This window comes from Impatiens glandulifera, chromosome 1 (assembly GCF_907164915.1).
Source record: "Impatiens glandulifera chromosome 1, dImpGla2.1, whole genome shotgun sequence".
Lineage (NCBI taxonomy): Eukaryota > Viridiplantae > Streptophyta > Magnoliopsida > Ericales > Balsaminaceae > Impatiens > Impatiens glandulifera.
The window spans coordinates 29,580,897-29,604,043 of record NC_061862.1 but is presented as its reverse complement, the minus strand read 5'-3'; the positions used below and the strand labels follow the sequence as shown (position 1 = coordinate 29,604,043).

The 23,147-nt window shown below is 35.6% G+C and overlaps 4 protein-coding genes across 5 annotated transcripts; 2 read left to right on the top strand and 2 right to left on the bottom strand.

Moving 5' to 3' along the window:
* Positions 1–8,394: 8,394 nt before the first annotated feature.
* Positions 8,395–16,907, bottom strand: LOC124921424 (glucosidase 2 subunit beta-like). 2 transcript variants are annotated; one of them, XM_047462086.1, is made up of 17 exons: positions 16,671–16,907; positions 16,445–16,570; positions 16,272–16,367; positions 15,655–15,894; positions 14,302–14,498; positions 13,010–13,096; positions 12,861–12,908; positions 12,159–12,468; positions 11,963–12,067; positions 11,774–11,875; positions 11,632–11,689; positions 11,468–11,536; positions 11,212–11,299; positions 11,020–11,081; positions 10,888–10,939; positions 10,723–10,795; positions 8,395–10,228 (listed from the first exon to the last, which is right to left on the bottom strand). In XM_047462086.1, exons 1-16 carry the CDS (start codon positions 16,780–16,782, stop codon positions 10,733–10,735), a joined length of 1,815 nt encoding a protein of 604 aa, XP_047318042.1. In that variant the 5' UTR covers positions 16,783–16,907; the 3' UTR covers positions 8,395–10,228; positions 10,723–10,732. The 2 variants fall into 2 exon arrangements, with proteins under 2 accessions (XP_047318042.1, XP_047318041.1); XM_047462085.1 differs by lacking the exon at positions 8,395–10,228 and having other exon boundaries at positions 10,596–10,795.
* LOC124921425 (E3 ubiquitin-protein ligase SIRP1-like) lies at positions 9,187–10,401 on the top strand. The gene has a single exon (XM_047462088.1). It carries the CDS (start codon positions 9,187–9,189, stop codon positions 10,267–10,269), a length of 1,083 nt encoding a protein of 360 aa, XP_047318044.1. The 3' UTR covers positions 10,270–10,401.
* Positions 16,908–19,724: 2,817 nt separating the features above from the next.
* Positions 19,725–21,812, top strand: LOC124921426 (myb family transcription factor PHL11-like). The gene is made up of 7 exons (XM_047462089.1): positions 19,725–19,988; positions 20,063–20,139; positions 20,213–20,264; positions 20,366–20,432; positions 20,557–20,614; positions 21,052–21,154; positions 21,286–21,812. The coding sequence occupies exons 1-7, from the start codon at positions 19,862–19,864 to the stop codon at positions 21,507–21,509; spliced, it is 708 nt and encodes a 235-aa protein (XP_047318045.1). The 5' UTR covers positions 19,725–19,861; the 3' UTR covers positions 21,510–21,812.
* On the bottom strand, positions 21,674–22,943 carry LOC124921427 (uncharacterized protein At5g19025-like). The gene has a single exon (XM_047462090.1). It carries the CDS (start codon positions 22,541–22,543, stop codon positions 21,836–21,838), a length of 708 nt encoding a protein of 235 aa, XP_047318046.1. The 5' UTR covers positions 22,544–22,943; the 3' UTR covers positions 21,674–21,835.
* Between the last annotated feature and the right edge of the window lie 204 nt (positions 22,944–23,147).

The window sequence follows — 23,147 nt, the reverse complement described above, 5'->3', positions numbered from 1 at the left end:
AGATTGGAGAGGATGAGGCTCATGTATTAACCTCCTCCATCGTGAAAAAAGAATTAGACACTATTGTTTTATCTGCACAGAACATGAATCTATATGCACATAACATGTCTGTATCTACACATAAATGGTTGGGATTGTCTAAAAATATAGCAAAAGCAACATAAGTGTTGGAAGATAAAGTAGCATCATCCCAACAACAGGAAGTCAACACATTTGTCCTATTTGATTCGTCCATCCATGTCTTGTACAAAGCTATGGACACAAATCAATTTCTCAGGGATGTCATTCACAATTATTTCACAAATGCACCCCCTGTAGAAGAACCTTAACCCTCAGAGGTTCGAGTTGAAACACAACCCCAAATGGTGGTGGATGATGTTGCAGATGTTTCTAAAGATAATAATCAAACCGCAAATACTCGAGTTGAAACACCATCCAAAGTGGTACCACCCGAAATGGCGGTGGAGGATGATGCGGATGTTGTCATAGATCATCAATCTGAAGTGGTGAAGTCTAAGAGGAAGCTTTTACTTGAATCATCATCAAAAAAACAGAGCAGCCGAAGAGGAAGAGGAAGTTAATTATTAACAATCGGCCAACAATTCGAGTTGAAACACCACCACTTTCTGTTGTAAAAGTAGAACCTCATGTGGATGAGCCAGTGGTTCCACTAGAGGTTGCAATAATATCCCCACTCCCGCAGAGGTTGCAGAGGATTAAAAAAATCTGGGATGACTCTTTTCTCTCTTTATATGGCAATAAATTATTGAAATTAACTTCAATGATGAGGAAACATGTATTAGTTAAAACCTTAAAAAAATATTTGTCTAAGTAGTTAAAACCAACTTGTATAGTTAAGAAGTTGACCTAATTTTTATGTTACTCAACTACAAAAATACAGTTAAAACAATTATAAATAAACTAACATTTTTCATGACTGTCTATTAGGATCACGGTGAAGATGAAACGATAACGGCAAAGATTGAACGATTTGCACTAGCGAAGATCAAAACTGTAACTACGAGAATTGTGGTGAAGATGAATTAAAATAGCAACTATTAATAGATCTGATAAAAAAATAAAGCAATATATCTAATCGTAATATTTATTATTTATTTGACATATTAAAGTTTATATTAGATAACCATATAATTTTCAATATTTTGGCATCACATAACTATGCCTAGTTCTCAAACAGGAATAAGAGAAAAGAGATGATCATCTACCTTTAAAAATACCATTATTCAAAAAGTAATTTTTAAGGTGCACCAATAGTGGTAAGCTCAAATAATATCTTCATTAACCCTTAAACCCAATATTTTTACTCCATTACAATAATAACAATTAACTAACTAAGAAAAATGCAAATTAAGAAAGAAATATATATCATTCTAAGCTAATTATAGTGAGACGACATATAACTGTTAAAAGGAAACAACAATCCAAAAACGTGAGTTAATTAAATAAAAGAAACATTGCAAGATGAACAACATCAGAAATTTTAGGGATATCTGGAACTTACATCTTATCAGTTTCAATTGCTATGCGTCATGATTAGAGACTATTTAACTAAACTCTAATTCAAACAAAATTGCCATCCCAAACTGTTCGACAAAATGTTTGAGCCAAAACCTCTCAAGATAGAGCACGTGTCCGTCTCTTAAATATCTATTAATCAGCTAGAACAAGATATAGAGAAACAACTACAACTACAATGGAACCGTCGCAGTGAAGATCATGGTAAAGATCAAACCGTTTACGGTGTAGATTGAAGTCGGGCGACTTTGGTGAAATTGAAAAAGGTTTATGAATAGTTAGGGATGAATGGAGGGGAAATTTGACGAAATAACCCTGATAATAGGGTTATTTCCAAATTTAGAATAGGCATGATAAATTTTGCAAAAGTAACCTTTTGCCATAGACAAAAGACACTTTTACCCTTAGTTAAAAATTGGGTTTCTTCCATTTCTTTTCCCTCCCTCTCCTCATTCCAGTTTCTCCCCCCGACCCTTTTCCCTTTCTCTCATTTCAGTTCCTCCCCCGACCAAGCCCTTTCTCTCATTTCAGTTTCTCCCCACGACGATCCAAGCGAAGCAACGAAACGAAAGAAGCCGATCGATCAACTCCCACGAGGCAACGCCGGAACGCCTTCATCATTTCAGGTGAGTTATGCCCATTTTTCTGTTGTTTTCCTTGCATGCATGCTGAAATAGAAGAATGATTTAGGGTTTTAGGGTTTGATTTAGGGTTTTAAGGGGTGTATGAATGGTTTTAGGGGTGGCTAAATGGTTTAGGGTTTAATATGCATCTGTCGCAGGCGTCACAGGCGAAAATGCATCTGTCACAGGCGAATATGCATCTATCGTAGGCGAATATGCATTATTTGTCTACGACAGATGCATATTCGCCTACGACAGATGCATTTTCGTTTGCGACAGATGCATTATTCGCATGCGACAAATGCATATTTGCCTGCGACAAATGCATATTCGCCTGCAATAGATGTCTTATTTGCTACTTTAAAGAAGTGGTATTTGCTTTCATTAGTATGACATAATGTTTCTTTGCAGATGGCACCAACCAAAAGTAAAACCAAAACTAAATCCAACTCCGTTATTGACTTTCTTGGCCGTGTTTCATGGAAATCCACTTGCAACTGCTTGTTAAAGATGAAGGACAAGTTTAATAACCATTGTCTTATGGATAGGGCTTTACAGACTCAATTTCAACATATATTGAAAGCCCCGACTGTAATTTTTTCAGGAACAATATTCCATCAAATGCTGATGAGGAAAAGCAACTCCAATTCGAAGGGGATAAGTTTCCTGGTCAATAGTCAGGAGCTCTACTAGGGCATAAAGGAATATTCCTTGTTGACAGGCCTCAACTTTGGAAGATTTCTTGTGGTCGAAAACTAGAACGTTGAAGAATGTTCACCCTTAATGCGTAAATATTTGGGGGGCAAAACGATTGTTAGAGTGAATGAGGTTCAAACAACTTTCCTCCGATGCTCTAATAAGGAGGATGCATGGAAGATGGGACTCATAAACCTGATTTACTAGTGTCTTTTCGGATATGATAATAGGAGGAGGGTAAATTTGAAAATCTTCAGCATGGTGGAGGACATGGAGATATTCCTTCAATTTCCATGGGGAAATGTGTCCTTCAGTTCAACCCTGAAGGGTATTTACAAAGACATGAAACATCTCCGAGAGGTATATCTGATCAAGAGTGAAACCTGCTAAGGGAACTGTGATGTCTCTTATACTATTAGTGAGTCCGCAATAGCCTTCCAAGTTTGGACCTATGAGGTTATCAAGACATTTGTCCCCAAATTGCGGATATGATTGAGGAACATGCCACATGTCTAAAGATATTTCTCTATATAGCCTCCAAGAGCAACACCAATACTGTCCAGAAGGTATCCACTACCCTCCTGAAGTGCAATGTGTTTAACAAGATTGATGAGTTTAAGGAGGAGAAGAGGGACTACTTTGGGGAAGACTTTAAAGATATGGAAAGCTACATTTATGATGAATTATTTGAAGTGGATGGTAGGAAGAGAAAGAATGAAGATGGCAGTACTTTTAAAGATGAAATGACTCCTAAACCAACGCCCAAGAGGAGAAGACCACTTAAAATCACACTAGCTAGGAGGATCGAGAGGTCATTTAGTAATGAATCTAGACAAGACACCTCTCGGTCCACTACTCATGAATCTAGCCATGTCCCTTCTACGACGACTCCTCAAACTAACCAAGACAAATCTCCAACTAGCCAAGACAATCGAGTGACTCAAGCCCAACATGATGTCAAGTTTGATGAGTTGAGAAATGATCTAAAGGAGATGACAAGGGATGTAAATGAGTTTATTGCCCAACAGTCCCCAAGTGCACCAAGAGTGGGGACTATGGTTTTTTTACAATCATGTATATGGAGTACCTTAGTGCCAAATTGGATGTATCAGCTGTGATCACAGAAAATATGAATTTTTGGAGACAAAAATAGACAGTAAGGTTATTCCACCATATAATAAACCCATAGGAAATGGACAGTCATATTTGCTTTCTTAAGTTTGAATGCAAATTGTTGTATATTTTGTTAATGCTACAATGACATTTCTCCTGTATATCTTGATACAAATTAATATTTGATGATACAAAATTAATAACATCTCAATCAAATCAAATATATAAACATATTCTAAGACAAATACAATTGCATCAAATCAAATCAAATGCAATTTTCCTAAGACAAATGCAATTTTCCTAAGACAAATACTACATCTGTCGTCTGTGAAATTGCAATTATCTCTTAAGACAAATACTGCATATGTCGTCTACGAAATTGCATTTGTCGCCTAAGATAAATATTGCATATGTCGTCTGCGAAATTGCAATTATCGCTTAAGATGCATTTATGCAAACGACAAATGCAGCATCTATCTTAGGCGACAAATACAATGTGTTGCCTGTTATATCTCACTGTTAATACAATTGTTGGTTGTGTAAATGCAACACTAGTAAATGACAACACACTTCAAATGACAACACTTCAAATCTATTTTGGCATCACATAAACATGGGTCCTCAAAAAAATAAACACAGGTTGGTACAACAGTTTGATCAAAAAGTAGCATTTACAGTAGTTTGATCAAAAAAGATAGTATAACAATTTGATAAAAAAAAATTAGCATTTACTAGCAGTTCTATCATGCCAAAGATTGTGAACTACATTGTGAAGGTTGTGTACTAGTTTGTATTGGTCTTGAAGTAGATGGTGCAGGCATCATTGCTGAGCATGTTGTCCTGTTATGGCCTAGACCGCCACATGAGCCGCATTGTCTCTATTTCTTACGAGGCTCACCTTGTGATGACCTATGCTTTGTTGTTGGTCGTCCTTTCTTAATCTTCACAGGGGTTCTTAGGCAAACTCGTTCCTTATATTTTCGGGAATGTCCCAAACATCATTATGATTAAAAATTGGAAAACATGTCTTCACATGTCATGCACCACGATTCAGCTGAGTAAAACCTGAAAAATTATATTTAAGTCATATAAATTCAACATAAATTGAACATCCAATTGATTAAATTCTCTAACCTTGCGCAGAACTCATAGGGAATCGATTTCTGGAAACGGGCAGCAGCCAGGGCATGCGTACAAGGAAGACCAGATATATCAAATACCCTACAAGTACAAGTTCGACCCTTGAAGTCAACTTGAAAATCAAATTCATCGTCATGCACATGGAACTGAAATCGGTTAAGTGGATAAAAGTTGTAGAATCTAGCATTCTCGCCTTGCTCACGTAAGAATTTTTCATAATATGGAGATAAATGTTCTTTGTGGTTGGTAGCTTTTTCTCTTCTATGATGAAATCAATCTTGTATTGTGAATCTTAAATAGTTAGTTAATGTTGTTATGGGATATTTCATAACTTCTCTGCTCTGACTATTAAAACTCTCAGCGTAATTGATTGTTATTTAATTGTATCATGAACCGGGGAAAAAGGCACAACTCCATCTCTCCACTCCAATTTGTTCCAAATATTCAGCAAACCGAGGGTCGTTAGTTATGATCCTGTCAAAATGCAGATGAAACATGGACTCGGTGTATGCGCGAGAAGCCAAATCAAACTCAACGTGGTAGTTATCAGTTTTAAATTTGGCCATAATATTCATTTTAATGTGGTATGTGCATGCACCGTGATGTGCTTTTGGAAAAACTGTGGACAAGGCGTTGACAATACTTGAGTGTCTATCGGATACGAAGTCGAGATCCGAGACTAATCCAATTTCCAACCTTAGTTGTTGCATGAAATATGTCCAGGAGTTATTATTCTCCGAATCAATGACGCCAAAAATAACGGGATATAGTTGCTCATTCGCATCCAATGTTATCGCGACTAGTAGTTGACCTTAAACCTTGTGCTTAAGAAAGCTGGCATCGACGCACAATACAGGGCGACAAAAGCTTATGAAATCCCTAATTGAGACCCTTATGGACATGAACATATACCTAAAGTGGCCTTGCTCATCCGTCTGGATGTCAATTATGGTACATGGGTTCTTCTTCTACAACATGAACAAGTATGATGACAAATTACTATAGGAATCCTCCACAGTTCCTTGCACCGCCAGTAAGGCATTTTCCCTGGACCTCCAAGCCTTATTATATGTCAGAGTTAACCCACAACTTGTATGCATGTCTTCCATTATTTTCTTAGGCATGTGGTCATGGTGATGGTTCATGTACTTACGTTTGATGCACTCCCCAATTACCCATGATGGTGTTTGCCTCACATTCTCTTGCCTCTTCAAAATTGAGCATGTGTATTCTTTTACAAATTTTCTGATCTCAAACATCACCGATAATTTTCTTTTCTTAGCACACAACTTCTACTTGCAGTTCTCAGTCAGATATTTTACAAACCAAAGATCTTTTGTTGACTTCTCCACTTTGAGGATAAAATGATTAGTCATCGCATGTCTATGAAACCTCAATTGTATTTATTTTTTGTTATCAAAAAATGTACCCATTTCCAATCTACTTTCAATGGTTAATTGAGTAGGTGTTTCAATCTCGAGTGGTTCATATGAGAAGTGCTTGGTTCCCTTAATATGGCTGAATGTTTTCCTGGCATGGGAAGTGTTTGGTTCCCGGGGTGAATGACCTACTCTTGTACTAACACACTATCTCGGACGCAAACATTGGGCTTGTACTTCTTGATGCCTTGGGAAGACATTTTGCTGCTCAAATACATCTTGCTGCCTTGGGAAGACATCTTGCTGCTAAAAAATATCTCGCTCCTCAAATATGTCATTTTCCGGTCTTTTACTTTCTTGAGTTGAAGGTATTGACTTCTCTACTAAAGAGACACATAGTGGAGTGCGGTGATGGGGTAGTGAAGTCGAAAGTTCTTATAAATAGAACGCCACATTGCTATCTCGAATGATTGTTGCAGGAGGAGAATTCATCATAAACATATTATACTTCACTTTGAACACTAAATCATATTTTAATTTGTCCACACCAATAGCATCATAGACAATGGCGGCTAATTCGTCATATGTACCATTTTGGGGTAGATTCACACCACTACATGAACTTGAAACAAAAGAACTAACATCACCATCATCAGTTTTCCAGTCTCCATCAAAAAAGAGAAAAACACTCACATACATGTGATATGCAATTGATAAAAATTTACAGAAATGAGTGCTAGTTTTGTAAAATGCATATGTTGTAGGCAAAGATGCGTTTGTCGCGGACGAATATGCATCTGTCGCAAGCGAAGATGCATCTGTCACAGGCGAAGATGCATCTGTCGCAGACGAATAATGCATCCGTCATAGACGAATAATGCATATTCGTATGCGATAGATGCATCTTCGCTTGCGACAGATGCATATTCCACCGTAAAATCATTCAGCCACCCCCTAACCTAAACCTAAACTCTAAACGCTAAAAGCCTAAACCATTTTTCCATTTCAACATGAAAACGGCAGAACAATGGGAAAACTAACCTGAAATGATGAAGGCGTTTCGGCGTTGCCTTGGCTTCCTTCGTTTTGTTGGTTCACCTGAAATGATGAAGGATCGATGTGTTGGTTTGGTTCGCTGCGATCATGAAAGGGAATACCAAATGTGAGAGAAGGGAAAACTGAAATGAGTGAGAGGGAAAAGGGATTGGGGAAATAACGAAACTCATTTGTTTAATTAAGGGTAAAAGGGCAAAAGATTACTTTTGCAAAATTTATCATGCCTATGCTAAATTTGGAAATAATCATATTATGAGAGTTATTTCGTGAAATTGGTTGAATAGAGAGTTAAGTTGGTTGAAAGAGAATGTTAAAATGTTTTTTTTATTATTATTAATTTATTTGATGGAAAGAGAGAAATACGTTTGAAATTATAAATTAGATTAAAAATATATCCCTAACTAAAAAGTGAAAAATTGAAAATATAGTTATGTTTTAATGCCTTTATGTTTTTAACAAATTTGATATTTTTTAGGACTTTAAAAATAGATGACTATGAAAAGAATAAAAAGTGAAAATGATTTTTTTAATTTTAATACTAAAAGAAAAGAGTCAAATTCAAAAATCATTTGTTATAGTCTTTTTCTATCCAAACCCTCAAAATAAACAACCTGTTTCATTTAACTACAAAAGACCTGAACCTTTTTTTTATTGAGTTTTAACTTTTCCTAATGATAAATTTTGTAGAGAATAAATCCAATTTTTTTTAGAAATAAAATAAAAAAACTTTATAATCCAACACAATTAAAATATGAAACTTTCACATGTATTAATTATTGGACAGAGATAGATCTAATACAATTAAACGTGCCATACCAAATTTCAATACAAATGTGCACATCAAGAAAAACTAGATCAAATTAACCCTACTTTGGGTCAATAAAAGGGTGATTTGTTAATGTTTTCCATTATTATTATTATTATAAATAGTGAAATGTGTAAAAGGAAATAATTAAAAAAAATAGTAATTGTTAACGAAGGTAGGTTTTTGATCATCGTCTTGGCCATGACTTAACCTATCACCATCAAATACATAATAAACATTGAAAGATAGAAAGGGATAGATCAAGAGAGAGAAAGAGAAACATTCAGAAATAAGGAGGAGAGATTTTCCAATTCAGTAAGCGCCCCTTTCTCTCTCTTGATCTTCCTTCCCATTTCATTGTTTTCTCCATTGACAACCAAAAAAGAGAGAGAGAAAGGGAAGGTGGAAAATCCTGATCCTTTCTTTAACCTAAATTCTCAAAGGTAGAACTTTCTACTTTTTCATTTCATTTCATTTCTGGGTTTTCAATCATCATCCAGAGTTGAATGAATGAATGAATCATAGCTCGAATCCCAACCCCAAATCAGCAGAAATTTCTATACTCATTGGTCTCATATCTTTCTAGGCTTTTGACCATTACCAAATTCCTAGATCTGCTCACAAATTTATTTCCCTTATCGATCGATCGATCGGTGGTCATCTGCTCTTTTGAAGGTAAGCTTCTCTGCTTCATATCATATAATGATGGTATCATATAATAAGGTTCTTCTTGTTGAATGTATTGTATCATTTTTCATGCATGAATAGAAGAAGAAGAAGGAAAGTGCCTAAATTTGTGTAATTTCTCTGTGGCAGAAGATAGAACTGAGACTGGAAAATGGATGGAGGAGTGGGCGTGAATAGGTATTGGTGTTACAATTGTGAACATGTTATAAATCCAATCAGGATCGGGGCTGAGATGGTCCAATGCCCATTATGTCAAGGTGGATTTGTAGAAGATATAGCCTCCTCCGGCGTGGTTGACTCTTCATCTTCCTCCTCTAGGGAAGAAGATTTCTCAGATTTCTTAGGAACAGCGGGATCTGGAGGATCTGAATCTGATCGGGCGCTCTCCCTTTGGGCGCCCATCTTGCTAGGCATGATGAGCAATCCGAGGCGTAGAAGGAGGTTAAGACGAAGACTTGAATTAGCAGATGAAGAAGATGATGAAAACAACAACAACAATCAGAGTCATCATGAGGTTGAATCGATTGACCCGAGAAGGAGGAGGAGGAGCTCCGCCACGATTCTTCAACTCCTCCAAGGAATTCGAGCAGGGATGTTATCAGAAGCAGACAACAACAGAAGGAGGGAATCATCCGATCGAGAGAATTCCATCTTGATCAACCCGTTTGACCATTCTATCATACTAAACGGTCCTTCGTTCGGTTCGGAAAACAGGAACCATAACCATCGAATTGGGTCTTTGGGCGATTACTTTGTTGGACCAGGGCTAGACTTATTGCTGCAACACTTGGCGGAAAACGACCCTAATCGATACGGGACCCCACCTGCTCAGAAAGCGGTGGTGGAAACTATGCCGAGCGTGAGAATAAATGATAACTTGTCGCAGTGTTCAGTCTGTTTGGATGATTTCGAGGTTGGTAAGGAAGCAAAAGAAATGCCTTGTAAGCATAAGTTCCATAGTGGATGTATTCTCCCTTGGCTTGAGCTTCATAGCTCATGTCCGGTTTGCAGGTATCAACTTCCTTTGGATGAACCAAAAGTTGATAATAATGATATTATGGCTGCTGCTGCTGTTGATGTCAATGGAGGAGTCGATGATGGAAACAGGAGGCGTTTCTCGATGCCTATACCGTGGCCTCTCAGTAGTTTGTTTTCATCGCCTTCCTCTTCCAGCCTCGGTAGCACTTCTCGTACTGATGAGAATAACAATAACAACAACAACAATGAGAATTGAGTGTTATGTTAGAATGTTCTTTTTCAATGTCTCAAACCTGTTCACTACCATATCTATTGGGTTATTTTTTCTTGGACGATATGTACATATTATTATGTTTTATTTGCTGACATCCAAAACAATATTCTTGCTTGTTTTGTTTTTGCTTATGTTTTTGTTTTTCCTTTGTTATGAACAAAATATATATATTGCCTTGCCCAAATCATGTTTCTTGTAGGTGTTTTTGCATTGTTAAGAGATATAATTGTGTGTGTATATTCTCATTTGCTCCTTGTTTACACAATGTATCACTTCAACAAGTGCGAAAATGTGGCAACCTCAAGCTCAAGAGAAGTGGTAAAAGCTTTCATTTCAATTTGATTAGAATATTAGTTCATAAATCTTTGTAATACAAAGTTAACAGCTACATTACGTGAAAGAAGAAAACCCGTAAAAATTGGAGAATCAACCTACCAAACCGGTTTTAGAGTTCATCGTGGCCCTGTGGTTTCTCCTTATTCAAAAATACGAGTTTTTGTTCAAGCTCCTGTTGCATATCAATCACGTAGAAACACCCATTATTATTAGCATTTCTAACGTCATAAAAAATAAGTTCAAATTCTGATAGAGGATGAAGACCTTCAGCTTTTCTTCAGAACAGACAGCTGGGGTAGACAGAAGGGACACATATCTGACCATCAAAAATTGGCAATTAGAAAAATTGGTTCAATAAGCAAAAAAATAAAAGGACAGTGAGAAAAATCCCCTTACTCGCAACGGCTAGGTTCATCAACATCCGTTACCTCATTCTTCAATCCACACCTTAGTCTAACCTGCATATTTAACATAACCAAAAATATATATTATAATAACCTACTGGCTCACAAACATAGCTAAATTTAGTTTTCAAACGTTTCTGTATCGGAACAGATAACAATAAGTGTTTCCATGGGGATTGACTACCTGTATGCTTCTATCTGGTCCATTCCAACAACTATCACCATCTGAGAATACCATAACTCTGTATGACTCCTCAAATTTCTGCCACTTCCTGCATTAATGCATCATTATGAGAATCATAAATTAAGGAGCATGTGCATTTATTTACATGTACATTCTTTTCTTTTGTACTATGTTTGTATACTTGTAAGAGGAAACCCTTCATAAAAGTGAATCAGCAAAACTACACGAAAGAACTGCAAAGATCAATAGAATCTACCCCAAACGAGTGGTTCTGTGCCCCTCCTCCTGAGAAGCTTGTTTAAAGGGACAAACTTTGTACACGTACCTGAAGAAACAGTACCAAGAGTATAAATAAGATGACGAGAATAACACATACTACAATCAAACACCAGAAAAGTGGCAGAGTAAGATGTGTGTAACTTGCTCTCCTTGCTCTCAAAGCATTTATCATAGAAAGCATAAAACTCCTTCTCTGGCCCTGTTAGGCAAACAAAATCATGGTTAAAGCACTGACAACCAAACCAAAGAATACAAGAGATGATAGACATTACAATAAGCTTACCGAAATCTTGGTTTAGCTTTTTGGTTAATTTTGATATTCTGGATTGTATCTTGGACAACTTGGCACTGGAGTCGTCATAATCTTTCCTGACACGAGCAGCATCTGCAATCAAAAGCATACTTGAAAATTCTTATTTGCTCAAGGCCAAGGCATAAAAAATTGGCGACTAACTTGAGCCAAAAATTGTACCTTTTATATTAACAGGAGTCTTGAACAAGTTAACAGAGTTTAGAATGCTTTGAACAGTTTTTTGTATCTTCTCCAACCAAGTTGGGTTGCTTGCGGCTCCTGTCTCTGTAAACGAGAGAGAAAAAAATGAAAAATAATCAATTAAAGAGAGTAAGGATTTTGTAATGGTGTGACTATTAAAGAGCATCAGAAGAACCTGCAAAGTCAATTTCATCATCTGACTTGTATGAAGAAAAAGAATCATCATGCTCGACTCCAAAATCATGGTCTTCCTCTTCACCATCATTGTATTTGTGACTGTCACTATCAGTTTCTGAATCATACCCTTCATGTTCCTCGACATGTGCATTATTATGCTCCTCTTCAAAGAGTTCATGGTTATCATTTTTTGCATCATCAAATTCTCCATTTTGCTCCCCAGAGTTTTCACCTGTCCAACGGGAAGCAACAAGACGACCCAGCTCCTCCTTTGACATTGACTCCGTATTTTCAGATGCATCTTTATCCTACATGCATCAAATAAATTTATTCAAAAGAAAATGATGCTTTCATCTAAATATCTACTATACAGTTTTCTTGGAGATTTTATGTTTCTGCGTGGTGGTTGTAAAAAGTGTCAAGTTTTTAAGCCCAAAATGCACACTCTCTCCCTTTTGAATTAGAAAAGGCAAGCTTTAGGATTCAGTGAATGTGGAAGGCTCGTTTAACACAGTGGTAAAGCGGCTCATGGCCACAAAATCGTGGGTTCGAGCCTTCGTAACCATTTAAAAAAAGGAATGCAATGATTGTATAAGGACTTTTTTATTGAAAAGAAGGATAAATAAAACATAAGTGACAAACAAAATGGTCCTCAGACGATCTGTTAAGCATAATAACAGGTCTATATTATTGTGCTTACAGTATCATGTTCATCTGCATGTGCCTCTTCCACCTTCTCTGGAACGTCCTATATTGTAGGATAATGAGATATTATTTAGATAAAGGATAAATGTCCAGATTCAAGATTATATGATATTAGGTTAGAAGAATAATGTGTTAAGCCCTTACGACATCTTGTTCTTCATTTTCTAGTGAACCTTCAACTTCAGTATGGTCATATTTAGTTACGGAGTCATCATCGCCTTCTGTCATTTCCTGTCAGAAATTACTGAAATGTAAGAGCTAGGCTAGAACAAGTTCTACAATGAACAAAAAACTGGACTATTTAAGTTGGTAATGTATGAAATTATGATAATTATACAAGTTCTTCTGAAAAAGATATATCAAGAAGCACTTGCATAAGCATATGTTATATATGCATGTTACATAATGTCCATATCTCAATCCTTATTGTATGGTAACATAAGGTTCATTCCAGTACCACTAATAGTAAAATTATATTACATGAGCTACAGAAGGTACTACTAAAATCAATTTCCCAATACAGGGTAGAATAGAAAGCAAATTAGGAGCTGCATTAGGCAGCAACAGATCTGGAAACTACTGCACCCATTCAAATGAACACCACTGATAATAATAATAATAATAATAATAGCAATGGATCTAAGATTGTAGACCAAGGAACTTCTCGACTTATTGTTTGCTTTGTAGATTTGTAATATATTGTCCACTGATGGCCATAAGCCAACAGCTGGCCTTTTTTTTCTCTTTATTTACTAACGGGTAAATCAACCTCGGACTTTATTTTGTATTAGTGTAAAATGTGGTGCTTTGCAAGTAAGAGTCAATTAACTATCAGTAAAGATGTTTTGGAGATTAAGAATACGTGGAAATAGTCAAACTAGGTTTATTTTATTTTATTCTCTAATTTACTTTTATATATCATAGAATAAAATAGTTGAGATATTTTAGAAATTCTGACTTAATTGAGGAAATTAATATAAATTAGTTGTGATATTTTAGGGATTCTGATTTATCCTAATTGAGAAAAATCAGCTCCTAGGTTGTATAAACAGGTATAACCTATTATGAGAATAATATTTCAAAAGCATCTCTTTTTCTCTCCATCAAAAAAAATTCCACAAAGTATGTGGTTGGACTATTTCGTTTTCTAACAAAGTTAAGCTGGTAGTTACTGAGTATATGTTATGTGGAGTTTATTTAATGATTGTAAATGGTTTTGCCTTCCATGTTGTTAAGATATTAATTTAGTGGCATGCGGAAACTGTACGTCTTATTTGAATGGGTTCGGGGCGTGACAAGATTAATACCATTTTACATTAAGGACTGAGATATGGACATTAGGTAACATGTATATATAATCATCTTTACTTAATAATTAAGTTGAATAGGAGATTAAGTTTTTCATATGCATCCCAAAAGGAAAAGGAAAGTCTAACCTCATTCATTGGAGGGTCCTCTACAAGATCAATTGTGTCATGATCAGCATCTTCAACAGTCTTAGATTCTATTTCAGGTTCCTCCACGGACCCACTCTTCTTCTTTTCAGCTTCCTCAGCCTCTCTCTTTTTACTCTCTTCTTTTTCTCTTTGTAACCGTTCCTTCTCCTCTGCTTCTTCAATCTGCTCCTTATGCTCTGGTGAAGAGGGAATAAGCACTGAGATGAAATAGACTTCTATATACTTAAAAACTATAAAAGGAAGTGGTGTTTATTTATGAGTTAGACCGTTATATATGTTGATACAAGGGAAATAATATTAGGGCTATTACACTATGGTGGAAATGGAAGTTATTGACATAGTAGTATAAATAGAATCTTGGTTGTTAAGAATAGATATGAAATGATTTAGTTAAAAATTCTTGTTAGAGTTTCTTTCTCATCCCCATTGTATTCACCCTAACAGTTAGGGTTCTATCTCCTCCCTTTGATTCTTCACTACTCATCTCAATATAATTCTTTTATCCTTTTATGTTCAAGATTTATACATAATTCTACTACAAGGTATATCATTTGTCTTCATCACGTGCCCTTTTGAACATCATCAAGAACGTAACGTAACAGACAAATTCTGATCTATGTAAGCAACAAATGCTTTGACAAATTTTCAATGATTGTATTTCTTTTATTTGAATGTTGGAAGTTGACCCCCACAACCATGACCTCTGCTTCAACTTAAGATGTTCTAGGTGAGAATCGAACTCGTGACATTTGATCTCTTAGGAACCACTCTTGTCACTTGAACTACCTTAGTGGGTTAGTGATTGTATTTATTTTAAACTGATGCATATATGCCGGTTTTAGCAAGTGACTTTTCCATCATTTTGAATCCAAAACATCTTCTATACAAAATCAATAAATATATATTGGGATATACTCACTCATAAGTAGAATCAGATAGCTAAAAACATGATTTATTATTTATTTGAGAACCAGCTGGAAAATAAATGTAATAAAGAAGTTACTATCAATTTTGTCCACTGGACAAGTTCTCAAGAAAATCTAACAAGTTCTAAATAGGGTTCTAACAAGTTCCGGTATGTTATTACTCAACTACGCATAAGAAACTGCTCTCAATGAATTGATAAACTTTTAAGTAGGACTATCAGATCAGGAATTTGTGGTTTAAGAGTGTTAAAAACATGTATAACCATTTATAAGTCCATTGAAAGTAACCTGAATGAAAATGACATGTATGGAAGATCCCATGTATTAAACAAAAAGAAATCTATTAAACGTTTGGGTAGCTATTAAAGAAAAAAGAAAGTATAATAAGTTGAGGGAATAAACATACCCTTAAGCTGTTCAACAAGTGGTTTGAGAGTTTTCTCTTCATTTTTCAGTTGTGACAACTCCGCCTCATCTTTCGCTAAAGCCAATCCTGCTTGTTCAATTTCCTGCTTGCGCAAGGTCAGTCCTTCCTTGTATACTGCAATCTTCTTCTTTAATTTATCTCTTGCAGCTTTTCCAGCTTCCCAGCAAGAGTTTGAGCACTTCACTTGACCATCATACTCATCACTCCCGTCACAGCAATATGTTCATATGAATGGGTAAAAATCAGAAGAAAGAAAAAAAAAACACAGAAAGAGACCTCATACTAATGTAGTGCATTGAACATGTGATAATGGGCACGTTTACAGATTACTTTCTCATGAAACAAATGTTACCCAGTGATATATGCTGGTGCATTGGACAAAGAAGAAAAACAAATGAGGAATTCTCTATAATAAAAGAATTACTGGATGTTTAAGCAACAGCCAACAAGTGACTTGCATATTTCCAACCATCCAATTTCAATGTCATTTGCAAGAAATGCAAAAGCATAGTCTCGGGATCTCGGCCACATGGAGATGATGGTGTATTCATATGTAAATTAACTGAAACAAGTGCAATAAGATTCTAGCTTCTTACCACATATACCATCGTTAACTCTTGAAGAGAATACAGTAAGAGGAGCATGCCCTGTATTCCTGCAGTAAAATTTCCCTTTAGGACATGCCGATGTACCTACAGAAGCAAAATAATTACTTCCTCAATTTGATGAACAAAATTCAACTATAAAGGCAAATAGTGAGAGAAGGGACCTGGCTCGTCAGTTCCATCAGGACAATCACAAAAGTCGTCATTCAGCTGAGATTTAGTGAATTTCTTGAATCCATCCTTGCATTTTATTGAATCGGAAGATAACAAAGCCTTGAAATAGTTCTCATCTACCATATGCACCATTAAGCCAATGAGAACGCAGTCAAAAATCTAAAACCAGAACCACTTATGGATAATGTGTAGGGAAGAGAAAGAAAGATATAGTACCTTGGGGATCAATTCCGAGGAATTGTTTGGAAGAAATGGAAACCGACCTGCCGAAGCTGGCAATGACGAAGACTACGTAAAAGAAGAAGAATGATCCAATCCTTGGCTTCATACTTGCTAAAACAAATAGATTAATATGATTGATTTCAGGTTTACGTTCTTGAATCAAAGCTCAATAGGTCCTAAACCATTACAAAACTTCGATTCCTCAGTTAACGAATATGGCTAGATTGATCGCACATAGTCAAAGAGAGAGTGAGAAAAGTTACGACTTGCGAGATTACACGTTGAAAGCGACGTCGTTTTGATTCACATGTTCTTCACCCATTTTTCTCATCAGTCAATTTGCAAGAAACTGTTATTTGCAAGAAAGTGAGAAACTGTTAGGTGAGAATCCATTTTTTAAGTTGCGGTTGTTTATCCGGTTTAATTTTATCTTTTATTTTATGAATGGGTTAATCGATCGATAGTGATTTCGGTTCTGATTTTATTGATTCCGATCGATAGTGATTTCGATTCTGATTTTATTGATTCCGATCGATGAACTCGGTTTACAAACGAGTTAATTTATCGTGATATTGGTTTTGGTTATTTCGATCGGTTAATAGAGTTTAACATGATAATTTAATTTTTTTAATTAAATATTTTTTTAAAATACTTGTTTGCTTCCTATTCCTATTGTGCTATTTTCCATATGATTATTATTATTATTATTTATTATTACCATTATTATATTTTGTCTATATTAATATATTTCATAGATATAAATAGAATATGTTATAATATAATATATTAAATTAATGTAACACTATAATATATTTTAAGAGTATTTTATTTTTTAAATAATAGTTATATAAATTAGAAATTATAATTTTTTTTGAAAAATAATTCTATTCAAATTATAATTTAAAATTTAAAAATAACAAATATATATATAAATTATTAAATATTATTTATAATATATTTAATTTTTACAAAAAAAAAAATTAATATAAGTTATAAAATATCGATAAAAATATGTATTTCAACCGAAAACCGTTAAGTCATCCATTCAATTCGATTTTTTTGGCAGCCCTAGATGTAAGAGACTGATTTTTATACAAAATCAATCAATTTTAAAATTACATTAGAAGTTCATATCAATGAGTGACCTCCATTTTTTAAAATATTCAATCCATAGAGTTAAATATTGGTTTGGTCGAATATAGAGTATAAACAATTCGTGGACTTTGAACTTGGTCAGAAAGCAACGGGAATCGGAATCACCAACTCACGGTAGGAAGACCATGGTTGGTCTGAACCAACAGAGCTTGATCCATTTATCTATCAATGGTGTTCTCAAGCTTGTTTCTAAGTAGTGTTCTTGTGTCGGGTCGAGCTTTGGCGATATGATAGCAAATATTCTTTGTTGTGCAAAGTAGACTTAGTAGTGGTAGAGAAACTCACTAGTGTAAAGTGAAGAATATTTGGTGCAAAAGAATAAGTGGGGTAAGGAAGGAAGGAAGGAATAAATCAAGATTCTTATTGGTGTTTGTCAAATTCCAATTGGTCAGAAAATTTTTCATAGATAAAATATGAAAGGAGTAGATAAAAATAAGACAAACTATTGCTTTGATATTTCTATTCTGCTGGCCTACCAAATAACATTTTAGATTTTGTTTTATTTTATTAAGAATTATAACTAAAATTATAAACCACCAAGGTAAATCAGGTGGAAACCGGAATCATGCTACATTCCAAAATTCGAAAATTAACAAATTATAACTAAAACTACAAATTTACAAAATAAACACATAACAAGCATACACAACATGTAAGAGTCTTTATTGAAACATTGTTAAAAGGACTGGCAATTGTAAGTATGGCTTAATTTGTAACCAAATCAGAAGCTAGAAATTTCTTTAAATGTGGAAATCAAAGAAGAAAGGTGTATAATATAGTATAGTATAGGATAGACCTTTTTCAATGGTCCCCCAAAGAAAAAAGTTGGGAGAAAGTATGAAGAATCTCTCCACACCATTACACCAACAAAATTCTCGAGAACCTGCTTTTTTGGGATGCATCCTGCCAAAAAAAGGAAATTTGCCTCTCCCAGCTGAGAAGACAATTATGTTAGCGTCAACATCAAACCCCATTGAATTTGCATAGAAGACACCGATGGAGAATCACAAAAAAAAGAGGTTTTTATTGGTGGGAGTATGTAAGCCCGGATATATTTTCATAGGACACTAAATAGATATATACAGACTACTTTACATGTTTCTGATTCCATCGAACAAAAAACATACACTTCAGTTCTACGAAAAAGGATGTCCCTGAAAAGGTTTCATCAACTTATAGTAATAGATTTCAAAATAAAGATCATATAAACAAGCAGTGATCATCATTATACCAGCTGATAAGAACGGTCACTAATCCTCACTGATCTTACCTGATCATAATAACGTCCACAACTTTTACTTATAAAGAAGCTCCTTTGTCATTCCAATTGTGTTTATTGGGGAGTACATCACCTGCTTCATTACTCGGTCATAAATCAATTTCAAGGTAACAAGAAAAGCAAAATGGGTAAATGTTGCAATAGCTTTGATGATGCTAAAGTCAAGACAGCATTTTCAAAGATCACACAAGAATATTATTAGCATCCTCTTTTCATCGACATTTTCAAAGACCACATGAGAATATTATTAGCAAACCCTTTCATTTTCGTGAGACTCGTTTCTATATTAGATACAAGACCTAAATAAGCCCAAAATTCTTCTTAGACTATTGTGAAATGGAGAATTTAATATACTCAAAACAAAGTAAGCAGTGTCGCTTTCAGGAAGCTTTTATCCTTGCAACAAAAAAGAGATCAATGTCTAAAAGCTGAGGTGCAAGAATAAAAACTTACTAATTTCTATCTTCAACCTGTGATGGTGAAGGTACTTGGAAGGATGGACGCTAAAAATTGCAGTTCTAGGACCACAACCACACCTAAATAGAAATTAACTACCATTTCTTTATCTGTGGAACCGCCTTACAAATGCGGGGCAAACAGAAAGTAAACAAAATTTTAAGCGTGTATGTTTCTTGCCATTATATTCTCACTATTACACAGCTGTATATAATTCAAAGAAGTAGAAACAACAGATGCAAGGAGATAGGAAGTAAGAACAGCAACCCATGTGCATTCAAGAAGGCATAGAATCATGGAAAGAAGAACCCTAGAGAAAATTGAACTCAAGTTTCCACCCAAGGGCAAAACCAGGCTCAGATGGACACAAGAACTGCATGAACATTTTGTCAAAGCAGTGAATCAGCTCGGAGGACCATATAGTAAGTAAACCCGCATAAAATCATAAACTTCATAGATGATCATCTGAGTATAATTATGTTTTTTTAAAATGCAGAAGCTACTCCAAAGAGTATCATGCACCTGATGAACATCTCGGAGATTGGTTTAAACCATCTAAAAAGTCATCTCCAGGTGCAGCTCCAAGTTTCATGGTATACTTCTGTAAACTTAAGCATAGAAAACTGATCATTTTACTTGTCCACAGAAATACAGACTGAGTAAGTATGAACAACTGAACACCATGATCTATACGAGAGGTACTAACTCGTTTCTTTGTAGCTTTCCATAAACGGAAAGAAGTTCATTCTAACAAGAAAAACAATTAACGGTTTCCCTTGGCTGTCATCTGAATTAACAGAAGCTGGGATTCATGGAATAAGTCATGGAACTAGATACGATCGAAATACGCATCACCAGAAAAACAAGTAAGGGAAATTGATTTCAGAAAGAAGAGTCTTTTGTTTATATATGTGTTATATATTAACCAAGCTTGAACTTATATTTATTTACATATTTTGGTAATACCAATAATTGATTTGCAAAATCTAGATGCTTGGAGTTCCCGAAACTGACCATTATGCAGAGCGGATTCCACGCACAGCTCGAGGTATTCCATCATCTTTACAAGCATATGTCCCCGTTTGGAAACACTTATTGTTTCTGTATCTGGATCTGTTTCCAAATACAAAAACGTAAATAAATTTATGAATTTGTCTCGGTCTCTGCTAAATTTAGTTTCCAAACATTTCAGTAACTGGAAACTTAAGATTTAGCACTTCTCATAAACGCTTTCAAAGGGATTGCAGTTTCTTTAAAACACATTTCCATTTTTTGTAGAAGTTTATAACTTAACTTGCATCAAATCCATCTAAGAAGATAATGGTTAGAAGCTAGGAACTTTCAGCAAATGGAAGATTTCTACACATATATGAAACCCTAATAAAACAGCCAACATCAAATTGCATCAGAAGATCAATCTTTTATAATTGACAAATAGCTGGCTCCAAAGTCCAAGCATAAACGAGAATGTTGAAACAATTACAGGCTCAAGGAAAATCTCCAATAGCATACATACCATCAGCTTCAGGCTCAAGTAAAGCCAGAGATCAGTTTTCCGAAGTATATCCACAAAAACCATGTCCATCAGGTAGGCTCTCTTTTCATAAATCCTGGAAAACCACAAAACAGCCTAAATGCAAACTGTTCATCAGCTAGGCTCTGTAACTAATAAAAAAAAATAGTGAAAAGTCGATTCATAGTTTTATTCAGTTAATGCAGGAGATGGCGTAGAAATGACCTGCATCATGGAGAATAATGATTTACATTGGCTGGAATCACTTGAAGAGAAGAATGACTTTCACAATACGCTCCTTGCTCGAGATGCATCTGATGATTTAACCCTGAGAATTGGAATCCATTGGAAAAGGGAACAAACATCGGCCAGTTTCTCAAAACAGAAACCAGACGACAGACAACAATCAAAGACAACTTATAAAGAATAAACACGTCTAGTCCTTTTATAAGTCAACGCCCTGAAAGGTTTGTCGTTTTATGAATAAACTTGGAACCATTTAACATGGAAACACTGTCAACCAGATGGAATCAACATTAATATGCAGTTGATGCTGATGACAAGAAAAAATCAAGCAAAATCAAACCACCATTATTAGCATAAAATAAGGAAAAACTTTATTGATCAAGTCTGGTTTGAGCTATTGTAACTAAAATACTAAGTAATGTTTGTTCTAAGGCAGGGTTTCAGAGCCTGCTAGTCGTCTTTATGATGATATTGAAACATATATAAGGAAAAACACTACATCCCTCCCCCCTATTTCTTTATCCCACGAACTTTCTTGGCTCCCCAAACTTCCAATCGGCCTGCAGGGCATCCGCAGGGTGCTCGAAAGATGAGGACAGTTCGTCCATTAATGGGCGCCATCTTTTTCAGCTCCGCCTCCAATTCCTTGTGATCTCTCCCCAGTTCAAGCGGCGGCATTCCAAAAGCAGCAGTTGGTGTTGGGGGCAAGTACCTGACACACTCCTCCGACTCTAACTGGATATCATATTCAACCGCTTTCCTCAGCCCTTTGCAATAAGGATTCCTGCATTTCCTAGATTGTGTGTCTAACAATTCCCACACAGCAATGGTGAGAACCACCAGTATAACTGCTATACTGAACCCAAAGAGATAAGCCAGAGGCTCATCGCTTAACTCATCCCAGATAAGAGAGAAAAGAGCAGTTAAAACCTCTGAAGATTCACGAAGGACTAATCTAAGAGAAGGGAAAGTCAGAAGACCTAAAGCTCCCAGAACCAGAAACAACAGGATGACATCAATTGCAGCAAGGGATGAGTGATCGCAGAAAGATAAAGGATGAGACGCAGGATTCAAGTCATTACGTTTCTTCCTGCCTGAAACTCCTCGATAACGAATTCTCCTTCCTCTTGAATTACCCGAATCGGATAATTTCTGATGCTGCTCAAAAGTCCTGCAGAACTCAATCAAGCTGCGACAATCCACCATCGGAAGCCTCATGATCAAAACTTCAAAAAGACAGCTACTTGACCAAACCCACCGACTCCTGAATCCAAAAAACAATACAAAAAGAAGAGAAACTTGAAACCCTTGATCTGATCAGTTGATCGATCGATCAATCAATCAATTGTAATGAATTAACAAAACAAGATCAACCCAGAAAGTAATACAACCGCGTGAGGGAAATGAAAGAGATCCGTAAAGAAATGATGGTGAATTATGTTGATTGATCAAAATATATAAGAAAACGACGACTGTCGTCTGTTTAGAGTGAATGGGGATCTGGGTTATGGTGAAAGGGACGCGGGTTCTTCAATTTGCCGTATGAAATTGGCAGTTTTTCTTCTTCTTAGATAGAGCCAGGGCTGCTCATTCAACGCACCTCTCTTACTACGTAATCCCACTAAACTCTTAACACAACACGTTTCCTACTCGAGTCGGTCCTATATGTGAATGACACTGAATTATTATTATAAATTAATATTGAAACTTTATTTTTATATGTAATTATGTAAAATAATCTCAACTAATTCATGAGATTGTTTGATTTTTTCTTTGTAATAAAAGGGTTAATAAATACTACAAAATAATCTACTTAAATTAG